General features: G+C 38.3%; 1 protein-coding gene across 1 annotated transcript; it reads left to right on the top strand.

Annotated features, from left to right (window-relative positions):
• The first annotated feature begins 1,660 nt into the window (after window positions 1-1,660).
• On the top strand, window positions 1,661-16,983 carry LOC121431248 (deleted in malignant brain tumors 1 protein-like). The gene is made up of 10 exons (XM_041628758.1): window positions 1,661-1,736; window positions 2,880-3,197; window positions 5,116-5,442; window positions 7,164-7,466; window positions 8,222-8,548; window positions 8,866-9,189; window positions 11,029-11,349; window positions 12,147-12,206; window positions 12,846-12,927; window positions 16,085-16,983. The coding sequence occupies exons 1-10, from the start codon at window positions 1,661-1,663 to the stop codon at window positions 16,416-16,418; spliced, it is 2,472 nt and encodes an 823-aa protein (XP_041484692.1). The 3' UTR covers window positions 16,419-16,983.
• Window positions 16,984-19,820: the final 2,837 nt, after the last annotated feature.

Below are 19,820 nucleotides of genomic sequence, written 5' to 3'. Positions count from 1 at the left end.
ATGGTCTCGGAAATCTGCTGCACCAATTTTTTGCAAAGGTCCCTACTTATTTTCGGACATTATCAGATTACAGCAAAGAGTATCCATGGTAATTTATAGTCGAATCTTATAATTTCTTGATTGTATGTAAAAATCTGGCAAAGGCCATACGCCTTGGGGTGCAGATATCCCTTCCCCTATAAATATAGAAAACTTAATGAAAATTTTCATTTTTTTAATGTGCAGAATCTCCTATTTCACTTTATTAACCTTCCCCACCCCGTGATGACATGCTCGGTCACTTCGCTCCCTCGCTTCCTAGTTTCTTCAAAAATTCTTACGCGTCATCCTCTGCGTACGGTCATAATTCTGGCATCCAGAGTGAAGTGTTTTGAATCCGTTCAGAGTATCGTGTTGACATAAATATTACTTTATCATGTTAAAATTAAGTCAGTGATACCGTGTTTACACAGTGACACGGCTCGGGGGTTCGACACGCGAGCCGTGCTCAACACGGCAATTTTATGCTGTGTAAACGCGATCAGTGTGATCCGCGAGCCGTGTCGAACACGGCTTTTTGGATCCGCCAAAATCGTAGGTTTCAACCCGCGAGCCGAGTCAGACTCGGCAATTTTTTCGTGTGTAAACAGAAAGCCGTGTCGAACTCTCTTGACCAGGTCACTGCACGCGCTTTCACTTTTGGCATTGTTGTTGTTCGCACGGACAAGATTCGATTCCGGCGGTGAATTTCCCGCGTTTAATTTGAGACGTCATAATTCTTCTTCCGTTCGAGATCCGCGAGCCGTGTTGAACTCGCCTTTTTATATGTACGTACTGTATAAACGCGATCTCTGATCCCTTCTTCGCAGTGTTTAACCCGGCTCGCGGATTCAACACCCGAGCCGAGTCCATGTGTAAACACGGTATAATTGAAGGGAAAAAATAGTGATATGTATTTTCTGAGTCCAAGAATATGTGAATTAATCTTGGATTTGCGGAAAACCATGGCAACGCAGAGAAGAAATGCCCATTTGTAAAATTGTAAACTTTGTCAAACAAAGAAGTATAGGGTAACCCTAAATGGTGACACGACATTTGTTCTGGCGACAATTGTTCCGGGATTTATTTCGTCTAAGATGTAGGGTTGGGGTTGCAATAAGGTTTCATTTTAAGTTCAGGATATGGTAAATCCAGGATTGAAGTTGGTCACTTCATTAATGTGTGGAATTCGCAGAGGAGCAATTATCGTTGATCTAAGAACAAATATAATGATGGGAAATAAACACAAAATGATGTGGTATGTGATTTTCTTTTTAACATGATTCCTTATTTTAACATTTGAAGTGAGAAGATTTGTGTATTTTTACGTCAATCAATGAAAATTTTCCCGCACCCGACCTTTTCTCTTAATTTCTTTACATCTTTTACATAAGATATCTTTCGAGTATGATTTGACAATTGTGATTAAGATTTATTTCAAATTCGCTCTTGAATTTCCATTTCCTCGTTTATGTCCCACTTAGTGCCGCGTTTAGTATTACTAAAATGTAAATCAATATTTTCACAAACACATTGCATTTCCTTCACAAAAATGATTCTTGACACGAGTGGTCATTCTGTTTTTCATATCAGCATTGGTCACACGATTATATCAATGGTCGCAACAATACTTAGTTCAGACATGTCTAAGATGGAAAATAAAGGAGCTATCATCGCTCTGCTTTTCTTTTTGGAGTTTACATATACTTTTGGCGTCGGTAAGTTTTCCAGGTTTTTTTTTTATTCTTTTTGTTGAATGCCATCATTTTCAGAATTATCCATTTTCCTGAAATATTGGAGCAGCTGTCGCTCTGTTTTTTTTTTTAACTTTGGAGTTTGCAGGTTCTCATGGGGTCGATAAGGACCCAGTCTTTTCATGTTTTTTTTTACTATTTTTGTTCAACGCCATTATTTTCAGAATAATCCCTTTTATAGCCAAGTTATTATGTTGATATCTCTTGTTTATGTTTGTATTTTGTATACTACTGTATATTACTGTATTATCCAGCGTCACTACATATTGCCCTGTAACAGGTTCGTTAAGACAAGGTATATATCCCTGCGATTATTGATTTCCATGATTGTCCATTTAATTAATCCTTTCATTGGGTGTTGTGGAAGAGTGGATAAGTGCACGGACTCTGAACCTTGAGGTCCTGGGTTCGAGTCCGACCACGTTAGGCCTACTCGCATTCTTTGGCAAGGGATTTATCAATGCATTTGCCACTCTCACCTAGGGCCCAGTAGTAGAACTGTTTTTGATATTTTATATGCCAAATATTATATCTTTTCAACTAAATGTTTAAAAGGAAACTTATCATTCTCATCATTTCAAAAGAAATTAAAGTATCAGCATGAGATAGAACGAACTATGCACATGCAACAAAATAAGTTTATTGTATATCTTGATGAATCGAGGCACATCGAGCTTATTTAAATTATGTATTGTGTATATGTATGATATTGAACATACATTTTGCATTTGTTTATATGCGTTGTGGAGAAATATTGAATAAAGACTTTCTTTGAAAAAGAAAAAAAAGAACTGTTTTCTGACATGTTGTGGCTACCCTGGGTAAATTTGACGTTATTATTGTTGTTGTTCAATTTATTGAATCATTCCAATAAAAACATGCATTTGTCATACAGTTACATGAACATTTGATCAAACTTGAGCAATTAAAGTTTAAAATACATGTATGATATATTCAATATACGATTGAAAATAGCACATCAGTATTGGATTAGGGTGTTCAAAACAAAACAACATGGAACTGTCTAGAAACTCTAGATAATGTCTGTTATTATTATTGTTACTAGTATTATCATCATAATTGTTATTTTTAATAATCTTATCTCAGAACCTCTTCGAACTCGTCTTGTGGGCGGGAGCGGTCCTCATGAAGGGCGGGTCGAAGTCCTCTACGATGGCGCATGGGGTACGGTCTGCGATGACGGCTGGGATGTCAACGATGCCGATGTGGTATGTCGAAGTCTAGGCTTCTCACGGGCCTTGACATTCAACCACCGGTCCGCGTTCGGACATGGAGAAGGAAGGATAGCTCTATCCAATGTCCGTTGCGCTGGTACCGAACTCAACCTTGCTTATTGCTCTCAGGAGAACTCCGTAGATACGTGTACCCATCTAGAAGATGCCGGGGTTGTCTGCAAGGGTGCAGGTATATCTTTATTCTTCATTTGCTAATAATTGCTATAGCTTTGTTATGATTTTGGAATTCGGTTGGTGTTAAATGTCACATAATATTTATTTTCTTAATTAGGAATTATCAGTATTTATTTGAAGGATGAGATTGCCGCGGAGATATTATTTGTGAACGTGTAAAAGAGGGATAATTTCGTCAATATGAAGCTAAGAGATCTGCCAGTTTATGTTTCTCCTTTGTATGTCTTCTTATGTATCTTCTGAAATAAAAAAAAAATATTTCATTGTATTGCACTTGCTAGTTATGGGCACTTCCACATATCGTGTTGTAGGGCCTTATAGATAGGGATGGTCAGGGCGTTGATCCATGTTTTGAATAGGAGGGGGGCATAAGTGGAAAACAATGTTTAAAAAATCCCAAAGTCATAAATACAGAATTTATGGACGCCAAAAATTGACACACTCTAAAAAAAGCTTCTCTATATTGGGTAAAATGAGAACATGCATTTTTTGGGGTAAAAAATATAACAAAATTTTGTAAATTTTGCTCAATGTTGGGTTGAAATTTACCCTTAAAGCATGCTCTTTAACTAATATGGAGGGATACTTCGCAAACAAATTCACTTTCGACCCGATATTGGTTTCTTTTACTCGATGTTTTATTGTATGCACAATATTATTTTTATACCAAGTTAAATGGTTTTATAATGCTTTCCGATGTTTTTTTTAAATGTAACATATCAATTGCATATTGTACATTTTACAAGTTATAAAAATTATTGGGGGCATATCGATATGCTTACCGCCCTCTTTTATTACTTTTATTAGGGGTCCATTGCCCCCTGCCCCCACCCCGGATCAACGTCTCTTGGCATCGCGTGTATATAAAATCACATTTCACTTTTAAATTTGATATGAGGGGGTGGAATGGAGAACGGCAAGGAGTTCAAATGTGTTATGGAAACTGTTTTCTTGATTTAGTGCTGCAAGAAATTTGCAATCACTTGCAAGTCAATTTCAGCTCCACCAATTCAATCATAAGACTTGCAATCAATCGCGACTTTACTATTGATCATAGGCGGCGGAAGCGGGGGTGGGGGATGGGGGGACAGATCCCCCCCCCCAAAAAAAAAAAAAAATGGGGGGCTTCCGCCGCCAATGCTATTGATCACTTGTTTGCGTCCTGCATCGACAAGAATATATTGATATTTTTTCGAAATTGATGATTACTTGTATATTCGCAACTGAAATTTTCAATTTGTAATAATAATAATAATATAAATTTATAAATCACTTTTTGCCTGAGGATACAAAGTGCTGCTTTTATTACCCCGGGTACCAGTTCACCTCACCTGGGTCGAGTGCTGCACAGTGTGGATCAATGTGTGTAATCAAAGTTACCCATTATGTCACCCAAATATCTCCAAGACCTTATTTCCCTTCGTTCTTCCTCTTCTGTCAGATCCTTACGATCATCATATTCCAATAATTTAATTCATGGCCCTCGCACTAAGACCCGATATGGGGATTGTGCATTTTCTGTAATTGCTCCCACCCTCTGGAATAAACTCCAAATTCATATCCAAAATGCTCCCTCCGTAGAAATTTTCAAATCATCACTGAAAGCTCACCTTTTCTCATAATTTTTTTTGACCGATTGACTGTATATTATTATAATCTGCCAACCTGTGCGCTTTGAAACACTAGTATAAAGCGCCCTACAAATGTTATTATTATTATTATTAATTTTTTGCTAAAGGAAAACACGCCATGGCTAGGATTCGAACCCATGACCCTCTGTTTGAAAGGCGAGAGTCAGAACCACTAGACCACGACGCGCCCGCATGTGAATTAATTGCAAATATTTTCTTGCGACTGCCCATTAATTTTTCTTTGATCTTATATTTCGTATTGATTGTTTCGGGTTTTTTCAGATCCCTTACCTACCCGCCTGGTTGGTGGAAGTAGACCACACGAGGGTCGAGTCGAAGTCTTCTATGATGGCGGGTGGGGTACCGTTTGTGATGACGACTGGGACATCGATGATGCCCATGTGGTGTGCCGATCATTAGGATACGCAAGAGCTTCGGCTTATAACCAGAGTGCAGCATTCGGCCAAGGGACTGGTGATATCATCCTGGATGATGTGCTCTGCACCGGGTCAGAACCAAACATCGCATTTTGCCAGTACCATCGGGACGGTTACAAAGCACATAATTGCGGACATCATGAAGATGCGGGTGTTGTGTGCGAAGGGATTGGTGAGCTCTTTTTTGCTTTTAATCATTTTTTTAATATTATTTATTTCAATATTGTTTAACACGTGTTTGGATAACCCAATAATTTGTTAGTACTTCCAAACTGTACATAATGCATTTAAGGATAACCATGACAACTACATGTATAATCATTAATCATTTTAAAGACTTCTTTTCCAGACACCCCGCTTTTCCCCTATCTTCAATGCCATAATATTGGGTGATTTATGGAATTAACTTTGTCAGACAAAATGGGTGTGACTATGTATGCCTATATTTTACTAAATCACCAAATTTCTCACAGAAATATAGACAATTCCCCTGTCAGGGAACCTGGTGATCATAAGACGGAAATAAATGACAAAATTGTATGATATCGAAAAAAACGAACATCTCTTGTCAAAATCCACCAAGGGGGAGGCGGCTATGATTATACCCTGGAAAAAGACCAATTTATTTAATTGTTTTTAATGCTTTCTCATAAAGTAAATCAGTCATATTGTCCGGATAATGTTATATGCACCCAAAGGGCCATAAAAAGAGAGCTTGATAATTCTGTCTCTGTGATGATGATGATGATGACAATAATAATAATTATAATAATAATTATGATAATAATAATGATGATGATAGTAATAGTAGTTCTGGTATAGTGCATAACACATTATGAATAACGTTTCCGCTTCCAAAGGACTTGGATATTATTACCCCGGCGTGACATACGTTACAGACATAATTATTATGAATCATCAATTCAAGTTAATTGTGGCATCTACATAGCCACCCACTTCAACTTAGCTTATATACCTTGAGTTTGGACGTATTGTTGATAGTCCCTATTGCAAGTTTGTCGCTGCAAGACAGTAGAGTCTGCTTACGTCTACCTTCAATAAGTCAAAGAATCGCATGAGGTGAAGCCCAGGACCCTGCCACAAAGGTTAGCGATTAATCGTTGATTTTAAAAAGCAATTATGTTTGGTTCCTAGTCAGTCTACTTAGCAAAATGTGCGAGCAACAGAGATCTAAAGGCTATTTCATCTAGCGATTCATAGCTAACCTTTGTGTAACGGGGCTCAGAATGCGTTACTTATACATTTCGGTAAAGTCCAACCCTCTGTTTGCTGAAGTGATTTTTCTGTTTTATGTTTATCTCATAACTTAATAAAATGCCTTGACTTTAGATTTTATCAGTCAGTTTCAGGGTTTGTCCTTCAATATATATTCTCTTTATCATTGTCATTTGTTAAGTATACTTGGTCACTTGAAATAAAACTGTTATTACCATCCTGTCTGTGGGGCACTGAAGGGTTCATTACGTGCCGCCGCGCACAGAAAAATCAAGTCATAGAAGTCGTGTGCTGTAGACACTGGGGCATGTTGCATAAAACTTTTTACCTGAGAAAACTCAGGTATTTTTTACCTGAGTTTTTGCCCTGTGTTAAAGTCAATGGCAGAAATCAGACTAACCTTAGTTTTCAGTTTTTACCGGAGTTTCCTCAGGTAAAAAGTTTTATGCAACAGGCTGCAGAAGTGAAATCGCAGCACGTGCGACCCACTAGTTAGAAATCCACTGCCAAACGCGGGTTCATGGTGCGAGGTTAGTATACTAATACTAAATCTCGCAATACATGTGAATGCGTTATCCCTTTCAAGTTGAATTTTGACTTAGTTGAACAGAATTTTGTGGTCTCAAAGGATTCGGTCATAATTATCTATCACTACAGTGTCAGCTCGTTTAAGAGGTGGTGGCAGCGAAAGAGAGGGTCGTGTGGAAGTGCTCTATAACGGCGAATGGGGAACCGTTTGCGATGACCAGTTCGATAAGAATGACGCCCACGTCGTGTGTAAGATGCTAGGATTCTCACATGCAGAGTCGCTCTCTATAGAGTTTGGGCCAGGCAGCGGGGCCATCGTGGTGGATGATCTACAATGCAAGGGTACAGAGAGGAACATTCAGGAATGCCGTCGAAAGACGGACGGACACAACTGCGGTCACAATGAAGATATAGGAGTCACATGTGTTGAACGTAAGTGATGATTGGGATTGCTGAACAAAGTAACATTCGAAGAGAGATGTACGTAAGCATGAAGCATGGCCGTAATAATAAAGGGTTGCAAATGTCGTCATTTGAAAAGAAATCAATTTATTTTATTTGGTTAGACGGATTTGATAGTGCGAATCTCTCTGGAAGGTTGAGATGAGTCTCACAGAGCTCGGAAGCCTGGGGTTTATACCGTAAGCATGTAGCTACATGGATAATCGGAAAAGGGGAATAATAGATCACAAAGAATATAACACATACTTCATTATGTTGTATTGTGATTCAGTGGGTCCTCAATGTGGATCAGGAATAGACAATGGTATGGGTTTACATTATAAAGTCGGTGTGAAATTATTGTGGAACACCCATTACTATAGAGTCACCAATGAGCTTCTCGTTCTTGAGAGACTCTTGCGAGCAAGAACTGTCGCTGGGTCAGTGACAGTGATGTATATTTACTGTGGAATCAGCCATAAGAATGGTTTCCAATATAGAAATGTATCAAATCCATGCAGAATGCATTCGCGTCAAAGGGCCCATTTCAGTTTGCTGAGGTCCCAAAGTACGAAACATATTCATCCAACGGAACCATGGTAGGGTAGACTATTTCATTTAGGGTAAATTTCATTAAAATCGTGGGGAGTTATTTGATATGATAGGGGAAGTATGCTAACCTCTACTAAGTTTATTCAATGTCACTTTTGCTTGTTTGTTTCAATCTTGGCTATTCTTCCATTCAGTACCTGTCCGCCTGGTAGGTTCTTCAAGTCCTAACGAAGGTCGCGTTCAGCTCTATCATGAAGGATCCTGGGGGTCGATATGTGATGACAGATGGGACATCAACGACGCCATGGTCGTTTGCCATATGCTCGGATATCGAAGTGCCTCCGAAGCCCTCTCTGCCAATCCTTTTCCTGGACGGGGTGATGTTCCTACAGGAGGAGTTCTTTTGGATCAAGTTCAGTGTGGAGGTGATGAGACGCACATCGGTCGTTGTCAGCACAGAGGATTCCGTCAAGTAAGCTGTGATCACGAAGAAGACGCGGGGGTCGTCTGCGATGGGAAAAGTAAGATCAATGTATTTGTGTTTCATTATCCACCCCTAAAAGAGATCAAAATAAGAAATGTAAACATGTTGATTTATAAGAAGATAATAAACGATGTACTGCAATTTTTTTTTGCAGTTTTCTCCAAATGAACTGTTTGTTTATTGTTGTCATAAGTTTCTTACGCATTACTAGAAAAGAGGAAAAAACAGTGGACGCCTGAAGACAAACTTGATCCTATTGATGCTGAAAGGAAGTGAGGCATTGGCTTGTTGTTCACCATCCGTCTTGTTGGATACTCTGAATAAAGTCGTTCGTGTTGTCTTTGTCCCTTGCAGGTGATTTCAGGGTCCGTTTGGTAGGTGGGCCAGATGAAGCGCAGGGACGAGTAGAACTCTTCTACTTCGGAGCATGGGGTACAGCTTGCCATCTCAACTGGACCTCGGCTGATTCTAGGGTTGTATGTAGGATGCTGGGATACCCAGATGTCTTAGACACTGCTTATCACTCTGCATACGGTCCAGGAAGCGGCAGTGTTCTCCTCAGACAACCTAGATGCTCAGGAAAAGAATCAACCCTTATGGACTGCCGCCAAGCTTACCCACTGGGCATCACGGAATGTGACCACACGATGGATATAGGGGTTACCTGCTTAAGACCGAGTAAGCATTTGTTGTGGACTGTAGTAGAAGAATAATGCAACGTACTCACACACACACACACGCACGCCACGCGCTCCCATCCCCTCTCACACACACACAAACTCTCAAAAATCCACTGGGAACTATGGGGGCAAGGGGGAAACGTGGCGCGTGGTGCCACTTCTTGGAGCGCAAAAGTGGGGGTGAATATTAAAATTAAAACACAAATTCATGAAACTTGATCGTATGAAGGGCTTAAGAAATTGTAGCCGTCAAAAGTTGTAAGGAACATGTCTTCAGCGCTTGCCTTGCCGTTTATTGGGAGGGGTGGCTTCGACGCTGGCCCGGTGGTTATTTGAAGGGATGTGGCTTCAGCGCTTGATTGCCCCGGTCCCAAAGATTCCTAGATACGCCACTGCTTCCCTCCTTTTCCTTGTATTACTGGAAGGCCATAAAGATCCACCTTAATTTTAATGTCAGATGCGGTATAGACACTAAAAACGCGTAACTATTGACAGAAAAAGATTGAGTACAGCTTGATAGACTCATATACTAAAAAGAACAGTGGCTTGCGTAGTAGGTTATTTTAATCAGGAAAGCAACACTCCTATGCACCTATTATTCTTATTTAAAATCGAGATTAGTATTCATCATTATTTTTGTTTTGGCGTCACCTGTGCCTGGAAGACGAAAAGCAAACCGAATCACTGTGACCCGCAGGTCTCTCCTCCAAATATTACTGATTAGGGGATAGCAGGTAGACCACTTCTTCGGGGTTTCCCCTACTCTTTTACGAATAGTGTAGTGGGTTCTTTTAACGTTTAATGGTGGTGACTCTCCAGTCCTCTATACGGGGCCTCCATTTAACATGTTTAACGTCCTATCCTTATGAGGTATCACAGTGTTGCTGTTTTTACCAAATATATTCATACGCTTAGAAGTCTACTGAGTGATATCAATTGATATTGGAGTCATGATACAATAAGACAAAGTTCAAATTCAATATAGGCCTATTGATTTCAAAACTGTTTGATTGATGTAGCATGCCTCATATCTACTGAAGATGTGAAGTCATGTTAACATGTTGTGTTATTTTATAAGGGGGAAGAAATTCAACTAAAATGCCAGTTGATCTCATTTAGTTAATAAGAGATGATATTGGGCTATATACACAACACATCCGTCTTACTTTGAGATTCATCATTAATCTTTCTTCCTCCTTTTACTTTTTTTTAACAACTTGAAAACCAAAGGATAATAATGATAATAATAATAACGGCATATTTACCCAGGGTAGCCACTTCAGTTCCGAAAACTGTTCTCCCAGCGGGCCGTGCTATTATTACCCCGGCTTTAGCACGGCTACCTTGATCGGCCGCTCGGGCATTCGAGGAATTTCTTCATACCGGGTACCCATTCACCTCACCTGGGTCGAGTGCAGCACAATGTGGATAAATTTCTTGCTGAAGGAAATTGCGCCATGGCTGGGATTCGAACCCACGACCCTCTGTTTCAAAGTCCGAAGACTAATCCACTGGGCCACAACGCTCCATTGGTTGGGGCAATTGACCTGCTTGCTACTTCGCACGCCGCCCCTGTGTGTTATCATCCGGGGCCCGTTGCAGAAAGAGTTGCAATCAATTTGAACTCTAAAAATCATTCGCAACTTTATTTTCAACCAATCAACAGCGCGCATTTGGGACTTTCAGTTGATTTTCTGGCTTGCGTTTAAACGCAACTCTTTCTGCAACGGGCCCCTGGACATGGTAAAAGCGAACTTTGTGTTTGCTATGATTTGGTATCTTTTCTTTCAATGATCATTGCATCATGTTGATATTGTTCTCTCTAATAATATCTTAGATGCTCTCCAGGTTCGTTTGGTTGGATCGCAATCTCGTAACGAGGGCCGCGTTGAGGTGAAGTACCAGAGCTCTTGGGGAACGGTATGCGACGACCACTTCGACCTGAACGATGCCAACGTTGTCTGCAGAATGCTAGGCTATCAGAGGGCAACCAATGTCTCCTGCTGCGGTGCTTTCGGGCAAGGTTCCGGTGGCATCGCGTTGGATGAGGTGGACTGTAAGGGTACAGAATCCAACCTCGGGGAGTGCATGAGGAACGTTCTAGGGGTGCATGACTGCACCCATTCGGAGGATGTCGGGGTCACCTGCATCGGAAGGGGTAAGGAAGATCTTTTCAAAAGAATCTCCCATTATGCTACATTGCTTGTGTTTAGTGTAATAATGTGGCCTTTAATAGAACTATAGTGAGCCAGCAGGATCTGGATTTTTTTTCTTTTTTTTTAAATAAATTTGGTTTGGAAGACATATTTTTTAAATATAAACACATTGATGACTTTTTCAAGGGGGTAAAAGGTGGCCCCTTCTTATAAGCTCTGCTTTCTCCGGGGTCAAACCATCATTCTATTGTTATATTTAGTATTTGTATAATTATCTACATTGGTATGTATTTCTGTTATTGTTTGTACCTGATAATGGTTGAATAAATAAAATGAATTGAAATTGACTTGAAAATATTGCTTCTCTTTGTCAAAGTAGAGCAAAGAGGGTAGCTACCTCGTTAGAATCAATGTAAAATGATCTAACCATCTTAAAGTCATCAAACATTTATCTGTAGAGTGATATTTCTCTTCTTCTAAGGTCCCTGTCCTGCTCAGGAAGGGTAAAAGATCTGGGCCCCTTGCAAAAACACTCAAACAAAACTTTGACAACACCGCGCAAGTACAGAATGCGCGATTTTGGTTGGTTGAAAATCAAGTTTACTATGAATTTCAGAGAGTAGCGTTCGATTACAATTCTTTCAGCAACGAGCCACTGGCTTTGGTGCTGAAAGACTCCAGAATCTTTGTTTTAATTCTCTAAGGAATACCGATATGTACCTGATCTTTCCCGAATGCATATCTCTCTATCTTAATTTTTAATAACGTATACTTAATCCTATTATTCTTCCCATCACAGAACCGCTGGAATTAAAGAGTGACACATCAGAAATACCCCTCAAAACAACTTTGACATACGGTAATGAAAATCTCTTCCAACTGCAAAAGAGTAATTTTTTCAGCAAATACCGAAACACAAGAAGTAGGCATCTTGTAATTGTTTAGCTCTTTATAATTGGTGGTCTTCATTCATGAAACAAAAAGGACATGTCAAAATTCAATGCTGATAATTCAGCATTGTTCAGTATTTATATTTTGTGAAAAGGTGCAATAAGTATAGTCAGCACATGCGTTAGTGTATCTGTTGTTGTTATAATTATCAGGATGACCAATATGCATTAATATCTTTGAAACCCCATTTTCAAAGAAATAATAATATACATTATGCAATCCGATTTTCGAAGAAATAATAATTAGCATTATGAAATTCCAGTCTGTTACAAATCGTAATGACGTCAGCATTGGCTGTCACCTTTTCTCCGAGCAAGAGGCTAAATGGCAGCCACGTACATTTCTGATGTTAGTGTTCCTAGCATTTTGCGGAAATTCAAATGAAATGATTTTACTTCTTTGAGCTGTCATGTTCAAATCAAAGTACGATTCGTTTAGAAAGCATGTCGTTATATAATAGTCTTTTCGTGTAGTATACCCCTGCCAGGCAGGATTTCGGTAGCTTGTATCATAGTCACATGACAATTAACCTCTCATCACGTTGTAGGTATGCTAGGAGGCCTGAGTATTCTGTTGGTCATCTTCCTCCTGGTGTCCACTTTCCTGGTCAATAAGGTGAAAGTTTACAGGTAGGTAAACACTATCAATCATCATGTAACAAATAATCTGATTGGTCAGGCAGTGACAGGTAATAACAAAGCATCATGCAACAGACAATTTTATTGCAGGCCAGGCAGTTACAGGGGGGAAATACGAAGCATCATGTAACAAAAACTCCGATAAGACAGGCAAGTAAAGAACGATACCCGGGATCACTGACCAAAACTAATCTAACTACAAGTACAGAAGTAAGAACGAAACCTCGTGTATCACAATGATCACTATGATAACACTGTGCCATTCATTCTGAAGTTTCAATGCATAAAAATATATATTTTTGTTTTCTTTATATACCTTAATTAGATTATTATACGTCACATTTTCTTTTGAAAATATATTCCAGATTGTGAACAGCCGATTGTCGTGATCATGATAACTTTATGTTGATTGAATGTTTTCTGGCACTTTTTTTATATTTGCTATAATGCACTCTTATTTTAATGAAAAAGATGTAGGTAACCTCCATTTATTCTTTTTTATTGTTTTATCAATTACTCAACCAGAAATGTCCATTTTGTAAAATGTCAGAAATGCTGATTTTTTTTTTCTTTTATAGTTTGGAGGACATGAATATATTGAAACTTGAAGCCTTTATTTTTTTTCCTCGTAGCCTTGTTAAAAAACCCTTGACTAACAGATTGTGGAGACAATTATTATTTGCCGGGTTCTTTACCCCTTTTACACTAAATTGAAGGAATCAAATTACCAACATGGAGGGGGTCATAAGTAATATACAAGATTTTGAAAAACTATGACTTTTTCATTAACTTTTTTCATTTTTACCCCCGGGGAAACAGACTGAAAGAAAGTTTAACATTATTTTGATTTCATGAAAAATTTTGTCTACATCTTCTTCTTCCGGATGTAGTACAGACCTCTAGGTAGAGTATTTTCGTACTTTATGCAGTGCTGAAAAACTAGTGTGCCATGCTGCATTGCCAAACCTCAGTAATATGCTTATGAGGTTAAAGGTGTATGTACATATTAGGTAAAAGTGCTCCTTGTGCAAGTAAAAACTAACTCCTTTTCCATCTAAGCCTGGCGCAGCGTTATCCCGTCCAGCTGCCTCTTAAACTGTTCCAGAGAAGGAGCAGATGTTACACTGGCAGGGAGCAGGTTCCAATGGCGTAAAACACTAGGAAAGATCCAGGGTGATACAATGATTCGATAGGGCTATTAAAGAACGAATTCATCGCGATATTACATAAAACAAGGCATCCTAAAGGTCACCCCCACCCTCCCCCCCCCCCCCCCCTCCCACTGGCCTCGCTATCTCTTTCGCTCTCCATCTTTCTGCCTATACTTAGATATTCCTGCTCTTGTTAAATAGCATTAATACATTCGTTTACTTTTTGTGAAAAAAGATATTCCAATGAAATGTTCCATTCACATCTGATTTAAAAAAAAAATAAATAAAATAATTACGATATCTGGTATCTTTAAGGGTTCACAAGAACAAAAAGTACTTATGACCTATACAATTCGAAGAAAGAATTAATATATTTATTATTTCCTTGTTGCGGTATATCTTATCCAGGAACTAACACCATTTCAGTTTAATATGAAACTGATTATTTCAAGTAGTATCCAAGAGAAATGATAATAATCATTATTTCAAGAAGATGAAGAATTGATACTTTCAGGATGTTTTGTCAAAGATGTTATAATGAAGATTCATAGGGCCAGGATGTAGCATCTAAAGTTTCTTTGGATATAGCATGCTACGCAATTCAATTATTACTGTATTTCGTTACAAGAATAATAACTTTCCCAAAAAGCTGCTTTATATTTCGTAGAAAAAAAGGACATGATCGCATTTGAACCTATAGTGTTTGGGGATGTTTCAAGATATAAAACACTGAGAACCGAAATTCAATTTGACTGGTGAAACAGTGGTCCTAGTCTTACTTTAATATCAAACATGAACTTGTCGATTATGTTTGTACGCCTTTTTTAATAACAATTATGAATGTAGAGGTGAAATTGGAATGTAAGGTGAGGGTCTATCGCACAGGGGCGTCGATCTATTTTTCAAATGGGGGGTGGGGCAAAATCATGAATCAACAAAATACCCATACACACAGGCATGTATATATTTATACACACACACACACACATATATATTTATATATATATATATATATATATATATATATATATATATATATATATATATATATATATTGAGATAAAGACACGTATCTCACCAACAAATTAATGCGAGTGCGAAGTGCGAGCTGAAAATTTTGATAGTTCGATCTGAAAAAAAAGACAGTTTAATGGACGTTTTTAATAAAGAACAAGATATATATCCAACAAAAGATTATTGAAAATCGAAGCGGGAGTTTTTTTGAGGTTTAGGATTGAAAACGGGACATTCTATTCACATATTAATCGTGAAAGTATGGGTTTTGCTACAGAAATGATGCGAGCGCCAAGCGCGCGCTGAAATTTTTTATATTCCAATCTGAAAAGCGGACATTTTGAGCACGATTTAAAATAAAGAACGAGTTGTGTATCTCAATCTAGCTTGCTGAACATTCCAATCTTATTTTAATTTTGCACATCCGGATTTATTGGGGAATGGGGCAAAACGATAAGTTTGCCCCCCCCCCCAATATTTTCATTGGTGGGGCGCTCGCCAGCCCCCCCCCCGGATCGACGCCTCTGATATCGCATTATGATTGGGAATCGAGTCTCGATGGACATTTCTTCTAAAATACTACTTAGAGCGTCTTCAGTAAGATTAAACGAGTAAATGCGTAATTTGCGAACTGGATAACAAACGGATCACCAATCATTTTCTTCCCCACCATCCTCACCCTACTTAAACTATATAGCACTCCAAAGTGACTGGTCCCTCGTCTCACTCGGTGAGGTCGAGCGTTATTAGGGACCTTTAAAGATTAGCTCTTTAGCATTCAGATGTTATGTATACAGATCTCGATCCTACACCTATGATTTATGCTGCAGTCAGTCAACGAAAGCCAACTTCAAACCGACCCATGATGTCATTGGAAACAAGAGATTTTGTTGGTCTGGAGTAGCTTTCGCCGTTATGACTGTAGCATACAGAATGAGATCTGAATAAGACCACGCCTTTACAATCTTATCCTACTATGGCAGGGACAAGTCCTTACGACGCCCTCAACGTTGGCGTCCTGTCCAACCTCGTCCAGCAAGTCATGTGTTGAAGACCAACCACTACGGGAGCTACGCCCAGCCAGCCAAGACTCCTGCGGGACTGTACCCAAGTCTCTCCATCATTAAGGCGTCACCTGGCAAAGGAACTGTGAAGGAAAATGAGAAAGGAAAGACTGGAAGTAAGGGAAAGGTCAAGCCAAATGATGGGAAAGGGTCTAAGGGTTCTGGACCCGATAAACCAGTTGTAGTAGTAGTTAATGACTCAAAGAAGGGGATGCTGACTTCTCTTGTTGACAAGCTTAAGTTAAGTCGCTAGGCTTTTGAAACGAATGATAGTTAACCTGTTTCGGTTTGCCATCAAATTCGAATCATAATGTACACTTGTAATGGTCATAATGCACTCTATGATATAGATAATCAATTATTCTTATTTTATGGGGGGAGTTGTTGCTGATGAATGCACGGCGAATTGCTAAAAGGGGGGTCATACATTGATTGAAAAAAAATTATATTGCTGAGTCAGGGAGGAAGTTTGCGATCATGTGATCCAAAGAAAGTCGAGAAGGTGGTTACCATCTATTACCAACAGGTGACTTCCCTGACGAGAGAGTCTGTCATCGGGGGTCATCAGTAGTCATATTGCCACTACTCCATCTGCATGGGAAAGGGTGGTGCCAAGCGTCATCGCTGGCTTCTACGAGACAACATCCAATGAAAGAAAAGTATCGTGCGTTCCAGAGTCAATTCTTCAAGATGAATAGGTTTGCATTAAAGGGAGCCTATCCAAAATCTTCCACATTGATTTTTTGATCACTTCGTCGTGACGCAGCAGCAACTACGCCATCTACGACGAATCTTGAAGGAAAACATTGAGAGTCATTTATTTCCTTATTGCGTAAAACACTTGTAATAGGTCCATGTTTGTAGGAAGTTAGATTTCATGAAACAAGTTTCATTAACAATTGAAAGAAACCCAATTGAGCTATTTTGTGGTTGTATTATCGGATACTATCTTGAAAATTGTACATTTGAGAAACACTAATTGTTGTTAGCACCCATTTGCAAGTCTAGAGCACATAGGCCCTATGCATGTGTTTATTTTAATTGTGTTTTATTTTTATATAAAACACGCAAAGAATATAGAATTTATTTCTACTTCTGAAGTGGAGTTTTAATTTAAAATTACATTCATAATAATTCAGTGTTTTTTTTTAGATCGAGTAGGCCCAGGCGAGATTAAAATATATTAGAGAAACGTGCACTGTGAAAATCAGACAATCATGCATAATTAAGTTGGAAGAACCTCAAGAGAAGTATTTACACAGATTTCGTTTAGAGGGTATCAGACACCTGTAACAATAGTGTGCTATTATTAGAAAGAAATTAGGAAAAGAAAAAGAAATGTGATTTGTTTAAACAGTGTTCCCCCTTCCTGACACGCGCACAGAAATATGACATGCACCATCCCCCCCCCCCCCTTCCCGGAGCAACACGGTAATGGGTCTTAGAACTGCATGTGTGCTATTTTTAGAAAGAAATGAGGAAAAGAAAAAGAATTATGATTTGTTAAAATATTGTTCCCCTTCCCTCCTTCGACACGCGCACATTACATGCACCCCCCCCCCCCCCCTCTTTCCCGGAGCAACACGGTAATGGGTCTTAGAACATTTGCACCAAAGAAACTGATCCCGAACCGACTGATGGTATGCCATTGGAAATAACGTAATATGGCTTGGTCTGTTTGGGGTCGGTTTCACAAGTAAGAAAGTGTCATGCGGTACATATAAATGTAGAAGGAAACCTGTGCGATACGGTATATAGGTGTCGTTTCTTGAAACATGTTTAATAATTTCTTTTAAATAAATGAGGTAATATATATTACACAATTTGGTTAAGTAGTTGATTAGCACGATTAGGTCTATGTAGCATTCTTGCGTTGTCATAATATTTTAAGTAAGTTGGATTTGATCTTTTATTTTCTGTATCTATCACATGAGTATATTAGACGGAAAAAATGATTAGTCAAAAAGTTGTCTTATTTGAAAAAATAATCTTGTCATATTTATTGCCAGATTATACGAAGTAAAATAACCGGCGTGATATTTCTAATTTATAACTTTGCATTGTTGCTAAATTTTAAAATTCATCTTAAACGTCAAGGAATGCTCACCATTTTGCTTTATCACGTTTATTAATTGGGATAATCAAATATTCATTTTCAGTGTGGTGACTTGTATGGTTTTGTTGTTTTAGTTTAATCACCCCATTGCTTACAAACTATCATAAAGGCTAAAGGTAGATTTTTTTCAAATACTTCTCTTATTTTGCTTGGCATGAATTTTTCTCTGTGATTTTTTCCGAATAAAGTGATAATGATAATAAAACCGTTTAAATTTGTTTGTTTTTGTCTAATAAAGCTGCTGGATTCAGGTCACAAGATCATGTTGGATTTTTTTTGTAATAATAGCTAAGTAACAAGTTCTCTAATTCACAAAGTAGTAATTTTTTTTTTGTTTTTAAATTGGAAATTGATCAAATATGAAAAGCCCCCTTTCCACAAACTTAAACTATATAAGCTTGAACTTTAACTTCAGTCTTTATCGTGTTTATGAGAGTTTAATGTCTGCATGTTCTTTGAAAAGGAGCTGGGTTTAGATGCTTTCCAAGTCCCCTGAATAAAGGGATACTCCAGGCTGAATACATTCATATCTCAATAAATAGAGTAAAATTCACATAGCAAAATGCTGACAATCTTATCAAAACCAGATAAAAAATAGCAAAGTTATTGAATTTTAAAGATTTGCATTATTCCGGTGAAACAGTTCTTAGCATATCTTCATGAATATTCAATGAGCAAACTGATGATGCCATATCGCCAATAGTTATTTTGTATTTTATTATATAAAATGAGGTTCATTCACATTTTTCACCCAAGAACAATTGGATTGACCACAGATTAAGTGCATTAGTTATTTATTGCTGAAACTTATTTCATTATAATGATGGCACATCATATCCACAATCATGTAAGAAAAAATGAAACAGTCATGATTTCATATAATAACATAATAAAAAAAGAAAGTGGGGATGTGACATCATCAGCCCACCTGATGAATATTCACAATGACGAGCATTTTCACACAAAAAACTGTTTTCACAAAAATATTGCTAAATTTTATTTTGTTTTCCGATTTTGATGAAATTTTCAGCATTTTGCTTTATGAATTTTACTCTCTATATAAATATCTTTAGCTCCGAGTATCCCTTTAAGAATTACATTTACAACTTAAAATAATTACTATAATTTGGAAAATGTTATATTTATATGATTATTTCTGATACACACATGCTCCTATATTTTTCTTTTTGTTCTAGCCTAGGGCAGAATAAAGCGATGTGAAACCAAAACAAACTTACTCGTCCAACCCCCTGTAAAATGGGTTTTTCCTGAATTGATTCGACACCCCCCCCCCTCTCGTCTCTCTCTTTTCTTTAAAAAAAAGTGAATTGCTTTTAAAATACCATATGGCTTGAGCCACTGGCGGGTCCGGGGGGCACAGCCGGCCCATGCCCCCCCCCCACAGTTTGAGAGACATATAAAACAAAGTGTACCCACCCCCTTTTTGTGTGTGGAGCTTTTTTGTCAATTTTTTCCCTCTTTTTGAAAAATGCTGAACCGGCCCCTGGCTTGAGCAATTCATGAAGCGAAAAAAAATAT

The sequence above is a fragment of the Lytechinus variegatus genome, chromosome 17 (genome assembly GCF_018143015.1).
Source record: "Lytechinus variegatus isolate NC3 chromosome 17, Lvar_3.0, whole genome shotgun sequence".
Taxonomy (NCBI): Eukaryota; Metazoa; Echinodermata; class Echinoidea; order Temnopleuroida; family Toxopneustidae; genus Lytechinus; species Lytechinus variegatus.
The sequence above is the reverse complement of the archived record's forward strand: the minus strand, read 5'-3'. Positions and strand labels throughout refer to the sequence as shown.